At 39.1% G+C, this 11,082-nt stretch overlaps 1 protein-coding gene across 4 annotated transcripts in view; it reads left to right on the top strand.

Annotated features, from left to right (window-relative positions):
* BCL2L11 (BCL2 like 11) overlaps window positions 1-5,099 on the top strand; it is a 38,131-nt gene extending 33,032 nt beyond the window's left edge. For 3 of the 4 annotated variants that reach the window (XM_040351093.1, XM_040351091.1, XM_040351092.1), the window contains exon 4: window positions 3,923-5,099. In XM_040351093.1, coding sequence (XP_040207027.1) covers window positions 3,923-4,021 — 99 coding nt within the window. In that variant the 3' untranslated portion in view covers window positions 4,022-5,099. Of the gene's footprint in view, window positions 1-3,286; window positions 3,436-3,922 lie in introns of all 4 variants that reach the window. The other variant, XR_005748742.1, reaches the window with a different exon arrangement.
* The last annotated feature ends 5,983 nt before the right edge of the window (window positions 5,100-11,082 follow it).

The raw sequence follows: 11,082 nt of genomic DNA, 5'->3' as shown, positions 1-11,082 counted from the left end.
TTCAGTTCTAGTCAGTTCTCATTGGCTTTAAGAAGTCATCCTGTAGTAATGTATGGGGGCAGGAGGTAATCATCAAGCTTTGCCCAGATCACAATTTCCTGGCATTGGTTTATAGGATAATCAATCCTTTTTGTGAATGTCATTGGAAGAGGCGGCATCTGATTTTATAGATCACTAAATCTACAGAATATGTGAACAATTTACCTGCCAAAGGATTTGTAATACTGCCAGACTGGTGAGCCAGGTACCTCCTGGACCTTTTGCAAAAATTGGCCCTTAATAATTTTCTGTAGACTTTGTTTGAGCCATACAACCTGGGTGCTGCCCAAGCAGATTATTAGATAAGAGCAGCAGTATGTTGATGAGCTCCACCCTCTGCTGGGTTTTTCGCTTTGTAAGTCTTCAGTGTTGGTTTACCAGCACTGCACAATGAAGCATAGCCTGGCTGTCTGAAAGTGTTCAGGTACTTGTGCCAGCTGCATGCAAAATATATTTAATCAAGATTTAATGAATCTACTGCAGGATTATATGCTATCTTTTTAGCTTTGAGGCTTGGTACACAATGCTGCGATGTGAGAACCCGGGCGACTCCAGTACAGGTTCCTGCATTACATGTTGCCCACCAGCGGTTTACGCTGCCCTATGCAAACCGCTGCAGGTGTCAATGGCAAGCTAATGACACCCCCCCTAGATCGGTTCGCATATTGCAGTGCAAACTGTCGATTCAGACAGGAATCGGCTTGCATGGGTGTGAACTACCATGCAAACCAATTCTGGTGCAGACTAAAAAGCGCCCTGCACGACTTTGGTCCGAATGCAATGTAAATTCAGCTATACAATCTGTATGGCTGAATTTGCATTGCACATACATTGCATGTGATTTGCACAGCAGTGTGAATCGCATGTGATGTCTGACATCGCAGCAGTGTGAACCCAGCTTTAGCATCTGATTTTGTATCGTTGATGCACCTCGCTTTAAACCACAAAATCATGACTAGCTAAAGTCTATGTAGACAGAGCTCTGATGAGTTCCTGGGAAGGGTGGTAATTTTTTGGTTTTCATGGTAAATCGGCAGTTTGAGGAGCCCTCTGACACCAGTGCGATTTGATGGTTCAAAATCGCATGACGAGTCACACCCTCATTGCTGGCAGTGGAACAATTCAAATCGTTGTTACTTGAGTCGCAGTGACTTTGAAAGGTTCTTGCTCTACTTTTTTGCAATTTCACTCTGACTTGCATTGACTTCTGTTAAATGGAGTGGCAAGCTGCAATGAAATCGGAGGTCTAAATCGCACTGCCATGCAGCTTTGAAATCGTGCTTAAGTAATGTGATTTTAAAGCCACACTTGTATAATCCAGGACTTCATGCCAGATAGAAATAATAAAAATGAATGCAGAGCCTTTTAAATTTATTTTATTTTTTTTGTTTCAACTGGGAAGTCTCTTCTTGAATTACGGCTCCTGCCAGAGTTTTTGGCACAGTTCAGGGATAGGTGTTGTGCCACTTCCTGTGCAGATGTTCCTGTTGGAAGCCGTTTCCTGCAAAAACACACACTCCCAGTTTCATGAGTGAAATGAATATCCTATTTTGACTGCTTCTAGATGAAAACCGTATTTAACCTATTTCCCAGTTTAGCTAAAAAACTGAGTATCAACTCAATAATTTAGGAAAGCTTGATTTTAAAATTAGATTTACTAAAAACGGCAACTTCAGATTTTAAACATCCGTTTTTGTAGTTTAATACAGCATGTTATTTGGAATTCTCATCCAGAAACTTTCTATCCTTATAGAAAAATTCAGAAATGTAATCTGCATGACAAACGGTGTAAGGCCGGGTTCACACTGGTGCGACACGACACTAGTATTACTTTGGATCTGACTTTGCCCCTGAGACTTGAAGTCAGAGACGCGTCCGACTTCAATGAACAGGGATTTAACTTGGATCCCCGCCAATACCAGGCACTGTGTTTGATATGAATCTTGAGAGGAACACGCCAAATTTTAAATAAAAAAACGGCATGGGTTCCCCCTCCCAGAGCATACCTGGCCCTTGGGTCTGGTATGGATTTTAAGGGGAACCCCTATGCTGAAAAAACAGCGTGGGGGTCCCCCAAAATCCATACCAGACCCTTATCGGAGCATGCAGCCCAGCCGGTCAGGAAAGGGGATGGGGACGAGCGAGCGGGCCCTCCTCCCCAAAGCACCCACCCCCATGTTGATGAGGACAAGGGCCTCTTCCAGACAACCCTGGCTGTTGGTTGTCAGGGTCTGTGGCCGGGGGGCTTATCGGAATCCAGTACCCCCCTTAGAAGGGGGCCCAGATTCCAGCCCCCCACCCTATGTGAATGAGTATGGGGTACATTGTACCCCTACCCATTCACCTGGGGGAAAGTGTCAAAACACACTAGACAGGTTTTTAAAGTAATTTATTAGGCAGCTCCGGGGGTCTTCTTCCAACTTCTCCACTCTCCCGCCTCAACTGCCAGGCTCCTCCACTATCTACTGCCTGCTCTTTTACTAGCGGTGGCCCGGTCGTCTTCTTTCCCCCCTCTTATTCCGTTAAGACACTCTCCAGATGTAATGCCATGTTCAACGACATGTATAGGCATGGGGCCTGGTCACCGGGTGATGGCACCCGTAACCCCGCATGATGTCACTGCCTGGGGCATGATGGGGCGGTGATGTCATAAGGGGTGGGGTCGCCCGTTTTTTCCGGCGTATGGGGTTCTCCTTAAAATCCATACCAGACCCAAGGGCCATGCCGGATTTTTATTTGGAATTTGTTGTGGAGTTCCCCCTGAAGATCATCGGAGCACAAGTCGCATGCCAAAGTCGGAGCATGCAAGACAGCATTTCAAATTTGATCTGACTTCAATGATACTCAATGGGCTGAAGTAGGATCAAAGTTGGACCAAAGTAGTGCAGGGAGCATTTTCAAAGTCGGATTCGTTTAGGACAGTTCAAATAGGGAAACATTGATTTTCACACGTCATGAGCTCCCAAACCTTGGTTTGTGCTAGTGGTTGCCATCTGGTGCCTGCAAGTGTGATTACCAGGGCACATCTGTGCATTTGCTGTGCCCTGGGTCCTCAAATCTTTTCAAGTAGCATTTCGATTTTTAATGGACAACACATCCCATGATGCAATGCAGGTATATTGTCAATGTAATTTCTAGTCGACAAATGCCATATGAAAAGAATGTATACAAAACAGTAATTTTGTGCAAGTTTTGAATACTTCTTGACTAAAGTACAGAAAATAATTCATTTTTATACCTTTATCAGTTAATAGGATTTCTAAGAGGCCTGCACATGGCTTGGAAGAATGTAATTTTAATCTCATTGTCTCGGTGAAAAGACAATAAAGCTGTTGCTGATTTATCTTGAATTTGTAAGCACAAGGCCTGTGCAATGAATCTTTGATTCACTACTTGGTGAGTCATTGGTTAAACGCTGATAGTATGTTTATGTGAAGCTGTACTTTGCCCTCCCATAGTGCTCTGCATGGCAGTAAACCTAATAAATGGGTTTCCCCCCCCCCCTTTTTTTTTTTTTTTGTATGCAACATAATATGAATGGGTACATCTAGGCCAAGAAGAACAATCCTCGGCAGAACAGAAAATTGTGCTGCAAAAGAAATTGGTCACTAGCACCATACAGGTTTATTTCCCAATTGGAACTACCATTGAGTGTGGAACTTCAATGAATCCTATCAACATACATCTTGAGGTATCGGCTAGTGAGAAATACCCACGATGTCAACCACACCGAAAAACTTCTTTTTTTTTTTTTTTAGAGAAAATATTTTGAAAAAGGGGAGAGAATAACCGTTCTAGAGTGTCGGAGGGGAGAGGGAAGATGGTAGAAGTGTTTTCTAATGTTGAAGTCACTCATTCACATTTTAACTTTCTTTTACTTTAGGTTCTTTTGAATAATCGGCACAGGGGTGTGGAGAACGACCAAGTTATTATCTTGCGTGTGCTACGTTATATAATTCGACTTATCTGGAGAATGCAATGACTTGTAGCTTTGTGCTATGAAGAACAAATGAACTTCTGCCTAAATGAAGGATTCCAGCACACAGCCTTTGGCACATAATGGTGTTCTATGCAACTCCTATCTTCATCCTAGAAAGATGAGGCTACGTAGAGCCATTTGGACTCTGCAGGTACACCTAGAAATAGGTGAAAGAGACTAAGACCTGCAAATAGGATGGCTTTTTATGACGTTTTTATAACCTATATAAATGTTATATTTTATGTATATAAGAAAAAAATATCTACTGAAATATGCATCCAACTCCAAAGACCTGTGGATATTTTGATAACTGAGCCTTTGGATTGACACAGCTGCCTTACCTTGTACAAAGACTAATGTGAGATGGTGGCATGATGGCACAGACATTTTCTGTGTTTTCAGGACAGACAATTAAAGTGCCAGATTTGGTGCTTGTGATCTTCCAGTTATTCAATTCTATGTTGTCAGAACTTGTCTGGAGACAGAACAGTCCTGTTGCTTTTGGGATGGATGCCTTTTATCGACTCTGGATCTGGACATTGCCCAGTCTTCTGAAGGAATATGCCTAGCTTTCCCAAAACGTCACTCCCCCCCCCCCCCCTGTATATGCACCACCCTGCTAAATTGCATCGTTTTACATAACTTGCGGTTTTAGTGCAAAACACATTTTGATCCAGTGCTGTAGTTCCATCTTAATTTTACATAGAAAAGTATGTATTTAGACAATGCCCTGTAGCGTTGGACAGGGCTCTTGGCTATGTTCATGGGACCAGCAGCTTTTGAAATGGCCATCAAGGACCACTATTTAAATAATACATTCACATATAAAAGAGCTCTCTACCCCCCCAAAGGTAAATTACTTTATTACTTTGTTATGGTAACCAAACTGACTTAATGTATGCAACAATGTCAAACCAAATACTGGTGTGCATATAACCTCAATCCACTCAGGTTATATTAAGGACATGAGACCCTTTAGAGTAGATTCATAGCAACTCTTTTATATAATGAGATTATCATTTAGATTTGGTGGTTCTTTATACCATTTTGTTATCCCTTTTTAAAATAACTTTTTTTTTTATGAATATCATTTTTTCTATCTATAAAGAAACATTCCTTTACACTATCGCCTCCATGACTTGCAGCATAAACCTGTCAGAGCAAGGGTCAGTACCTAAAGTATAAATTGACAAGCAAAATCTGGTACTACAGGACATAGTTCTGTCCACTTTTCCCAACAAACTCTTGGAGACTGTGTACTTCCCACGATTGTGTGTGTGTGTGTGTGTGTGTAATATATATATATATATATATATATATATATATATATATATATATATATATATATATATATATATATATATATATATATATATATATATATATATATATATATATATATATATATATATATATATATAAAATTTACACACACACACTACTTCTTTATGGTTTCTGGCAGAATGTTACACCAGCATGTTCGTAAAGTGATGTGTCTTTCACAAGCACAACCTTTTTGTAGTAGCCCTGTGCTACACAAAACATGTAGGCTGCCATTGCTGACCTCCCTTTGAAAATATGAGCTGGCTGTCTTTGCATTCAGTGACCTGCAAGATGTGGCAGGTGACCAATGTGTTTATTTATGGGTCGGTAAGAAAGTGTTTGATGAGCATGATGACTGTACATCTAGGATGTTGAAAGAGAAGACAGTTGCAATTTACAGGTTTCTTTTAACCTGGATTTCTCATTGTTCCCAAAACTCATGTTTGTGCCAGTGACCATTAGACTGGCTGTTTTCTTATTTTCAAATGCATCTTCCATGAGCTTATTTGTTCTATTAGGAAGGGGTTCTGTTGTATTTGTAAAGCTTTGTAGGATTTTGACATAGGTTCTCGAACTGCATATAATGCATAATAAACATTAGTTGCAGTCCCCATGCTGTCTGTATTTAGACACCTTGCCACACTCCTCTTGCTATGCCATTTTTAAAGCCGGCCCTTGATGGAGTGCGTTTTGGTTGCATGAAAGTGAAAATCATTTCCACCCGCGGTACCATTGTGTTCTCCCGACATGGGGGTCAGATTGAGCTGTCCCTGCTGGGAGAACAGTGATTACTGCTAGTGGCTATAATGGCCACTAGCAATAATTGCATGCAAAATCTAACAGGCTGGTTGTACCCAAGTTGATCGCTCAACTTTAGTACATTTCGCTTGCCCACTGATGGTTTCAATCTTGGCCGGTACTTGCTGAACCGGCAGAGATTTGAAAAGTCTAAGGTCGTCATAACTGTGCATAAAGGCTTTGGTAAGCTCTTTATTGCTCCCTTTGTCAGTTGTCCTGCTAGATGGCACCTGTGACGCTCTCTAAAATCCACTTTACTTTATTAAATGCCAATTCCCTTTTACCCATTGTCTGTAACTATGTATTGTGTTTTGATTAATCTTGAAGAATGTCATATCATGCTGTAAAAGAACAGACTTTACCTTCAAAAGTCTGATTCCAGCTGAGTTTTCACAGCTGCTATCTCTTGCTAGAGAGCTGTGCCAAGGGAGAGCAAGTAATAGATACTGGACATTTACTACAAGATGTGATGGCAAGAGAAGTGCCATGGGTCACTTTGTGACAGCTAAGACTTGTATTTTGTATACCGTAAATTGCGTTTGGAAAATCAAAGCCTAAGGACCTCCCTCTTGCCAGTGTCAATGTTTCATGCATTTTTGTATATTTCATTGAACTTGTAGCCCATCCCATTCGATTGGAAAGAATAGTTTTATGCCCAATTATACTGGACGTATTTGTAAAGCAGTCTTGCGGTTTTGAAGAACAGCCTTAATGGATACAGTTGGCTTGTAGAAATCTAGGAATATGAGTAGATTTGTGTTTTAGTAGATTTAATTCGCTTATCAATGTGCCTTTTTTTATTTATTTTGTTTCTACCAAAGATGGTGTCCAATTCTACATTGTATTAGGAAATTTAAAGCGGTATTAAACCCACAATTTTATTTTGTTTTTGCTTGTTTTTTATTATATTGCAGCTTGGCAATTCTTCAATGTGATTGCTGCATTCGTGTTTCTTTTTAGGCTTTATATATATATATATATATATATATATATATATATATATATATATATATATATATATATATATATATATATATATATATATATATATATATATATATATATATATATATATATATAATCACCTGGTGATCTGGTCGGTAAGCTCCAAGCTGTCTTTTCAGACCCGTTTTTTTAGTTAAAGGGATGAAACAAACCATTTACCAATGACAGGGGTGCTTACAATGGTCGGCTTTATCTATCCAAAACCTTTATCCCAAAAGAGAAACTGTTGCTGTAACTGCTTTATAAAGTGTTTGGCTTCAATTAGTATATTGAAGTCTGCTAGTACATCTAACACTCCCCTTACCTCAGACCGGCAATTCTGCTGTCCAAAGGTGCCCCCTTTGTTTATTCAGAGTGGGGGCACTCTAATACAGGAGGTGTTACTGGCCATATCGCATGGGGAAAGCCTTAAAGAAAGAAAACGAATGCAGCCGCCACATCTAATTGGTAAACTGCGATTATATTACATTTTGGGTTTTGAGTTTAATACCGCTTTAAGCCATCACTTATGCGAATTCTTGTTTCAACAGAGGTGAAATATGGATGTTTTTCAGATGCCTTGTCACCAAAAATGCAATCCCCCCCCCAGTCTATTGCATTAGTAACATTTTTAAGATGTGCCTTTTAAAGAATACTAACCAAAGACTTGTATGAAGTGCTTAATTAAAGCATGGTGTAATGTGCCATCTTTATTAAAGGTAATGAGATATGTATGTATATGTAAAGCACCACAAAACTATAGCGCTATACATTTTTAATTTTTTCCACATTTCTTAGTGCCTTATGCAAGATGTGCCAAGCAGCCTATTGGCTCAATAGTTAAATGTTTTGTATCGGGGTGTTTGACCAGCCAAGATGATGCAACACAAATTCCATCATTATGGATGCTTCCCATGAATATACAGCAAATTAAATTTTATAGGTTAATTGTGATCACTAAACTCAATACTTGAAGCATCATGCTGTTCATTTAACACCCCTGTCAAAAACTCAGGTTTGATTTTTCTATGGAATTTGTGTCTTTGTCTGGTGATAAATCCAGTGTCAGAGGCATGCTCTGAATTCAATCCTTATCACTCACTGGCCAGGTCTATCGATATCTTGCAGTACCTTTTTTGGAACCGTTATTAACTGGTGAATGGAAAAGGTACACACTGATGTTTGTGCCTCCCATAGCAGTCTTCCTTGTAAAGTGACCAGATGTAGTGCAGAATAAAATGTAGAGGATTGTTCGGTGCTACTAGATGTTTATCATCATCTTGGTACTACTTGTGACTACTGCATCATTGTATGCACAATGTCTTAACCTGTGTTCTATGCATCTGAGCTTCTCTAGCTAAAAGTACAAATACTTTTATCCGGTTGCACTTTAGGGTTTTAAAGGAAAACCAAACCTGTTTATTGGTGGACTCCAACTTGCCAACTATGGAGAACAAGAGAGCTCAATCTGTTTATCTTTAAGAAAGTGGTGAACTTTCATATAAAGATAAATGTTATTGGAAAACTCCCAATTTATACTGTAAGAATGCCCTGTGATGGGTCCTACATTGTAGGCCGTCTTTCATAGTGGGATCCCCACCCATACATTTTTGTTCCGTTTATCTCCCCTGTAGGCTTTACCTTGGGTTCTTTGCATTTCCCTGAGCAGGAAAAAAACACCCCCGATTCCCTCGAATTGGGCCTCCAAATTGTCATTCTAAGTAGGGGTCATTTTTAATAAGCCATGGGTGTGTTTTTTTTTTTTTTTTTTTTTTTTTAAATCCCACCCCAGTTTGGATTGACGTTCTTGTTTCGTCAAATTCCAAAGTGCTGAAAACGTCACAAAAGAGTTCAGCAAACAAGGATAGTGGGTAAAACACTATGTAGAGGCAAAGATGCCATCCTCGTGTATTCACTGACATTTTAAAACGTGAAGTCAATCCCCTTTGTTGGACCTTAAATAATGAATTGTATCCGTTATGAACATATAAACCCCCCCACCCCCCCTTATTGTTTCAGAAGGTATCATTACTTGCCATTCTGCCAGGACAGGTTATTAGTAAAGTGGATTGTACATACTGTAGATTGCCTGTACTATAGTTTGCTTTATTTTGAGATCTTGTACGAGTTGTATATTTATGTCATTTGTTATTTAATTTTACAATAAGGAATATGTATAGTGTGTGTGTGTGTGTGTGTGTGTGTGTGTGTGTGTGTGTGTGTGGGGGGGGGGGGGTGGTGTTTTTTTTTTTTTTTTTTTTTTTTTAAACTTGTGGTCTCTTTATTGGGCGAGATTAGGCTGTACTGTGAATGTGTTGCACTGCTTATGACATACCACTGGCTTTCTGTTACATTTAGTTTGTCTTCTTTATGCTTTCTTTTTCATATTTCATTTCTGTCAAATGCACTTTTTATGATATTTTTATTCCCTAGTATACGGTTTATTTCTAGTATTAAACCTAGATTTAAATTGTTTATATTGGTCCTGGATTTTCTAATATTCTAGAGATAATATGCAAAGCTCCCAAACGTAAAACCTTTAAAAATGATATAAGAAACCATTCAGGTCCTGAATTCAGTATTACTCCTCAAGGTTTTGACTTTATTTTTTTAATTTTTTTCATCTCCTGCACTCCAAGTCACTTTTTTTTTTTATCGGACTGAATCGGTGTTCAATCCAAACTGACTACTTTAGTATTTTTGCACTTTTAATTATAATATATATTTTACGTTGACATTTCCTGCTTTTGTGCTTTTGTTAGAACGCCAACATTATGCTTTTTTCTTTTTTTTTTTCTTCTTTTTTACTCCCATTTTCACTTTTTTTTTTTTTTTTTTTTTCCCTTAACATACTGAACCCATTACGTGACAGAATATGCTCCCCCCCCCCCCCCCCTCGTTATTGTTGCTGTGTTGTGAATCTTCACTGTGTCTTCAGACTACCAAGGGTGTGTACTGTGGACAGATTTGTTTAGTACAGATCTCGCCAGTGTTATAGCCTTTTACAGCACTTTTGACTTGCTGAATAGATTGTATTTCTACACCTAGCATTTTGTAATACACTACCCACAATGTAATAATGTAACCCATTTGAACATTGATAGCACTATTAGAAATGGAAATTTAAAAAAAATTACTGATAAGCAGTGCTGGCCAACTTACAATGGACCTATACCCCAATGCACCACCCCACATCCTGACCTCCAAAATATAAGAAATATGTAATCTACAATGATTGATGTCTTTCTGAAAAATACTAATTGCCTGTTCGACTCTTTGGTTAATTTTGCCAGGGATCATTCGCATTAGTCAATACCGGCAACACGTTCACTTTGTTTTTTCTTTTCTTTTTTAGGCTCGGTTTCCACTAGTGTGACTTGGGATTGCAAGTCGTACCCCATGATTTTGAATGGGTACTGTTCATATCTGTGTGACTTCAAAGTAGTCCCTGCACTACTTTGGTCCCACTTTGATGCAACTTGAGGTCCACAGACCTCAAGATACACAGGCATTGCTTCAAGTGGCATCAAAATTGTGGCAAAAATCGCACGGCTTTTGGGTTGCAATAGTGGAACTCTAGCCTTACTCCATTGTTTTTAGAAATGGCCTCCTAAGACTTTTTTTTTTTTTTCTTACTGCACAATTGTTTCAGTTCAACACTGAAGCTGATCATGTGATTTAAAGCAGGGTCGACTTTCCTGCTTGGCTATCGGTTATGTAGAATAGAAAGCTCTGGAATGCATGCATTGGGTTCCATTTGCTACAATCCATGCAGAGCAAATGACGTACCCGGAGAAGTTTTGTGCGTGTAAATTCTTTTTTTATTTTTTTTCTGAAGCAATGGGGTCAGATTGCAGGTTTTGTTTTTTGGTCTGCATTAAAAAGAATCCTTTCAATGTACATATCAAAGATGACATTTGCTTAATGTTGCAGCACTTCCAATTTACAAAATTTTAAGC

Source organism: Rana temporaria, chromosome 4, assembly GCF_905171775.1.
Source record: "Rana temporaria chromosome 4, aRanTem1.1, whole genome shotgun sequence".
NCBI lineage: Eukaryota > Metazoa > Chordata > Amphibia > Anura > Ranidae > Rana > Rana temporaria.
The sequence above is the reverse complement of the archived record's forward strand: the minus strand, read 5'-3'. Positions and strand labels throughout refer to the sequence as shown.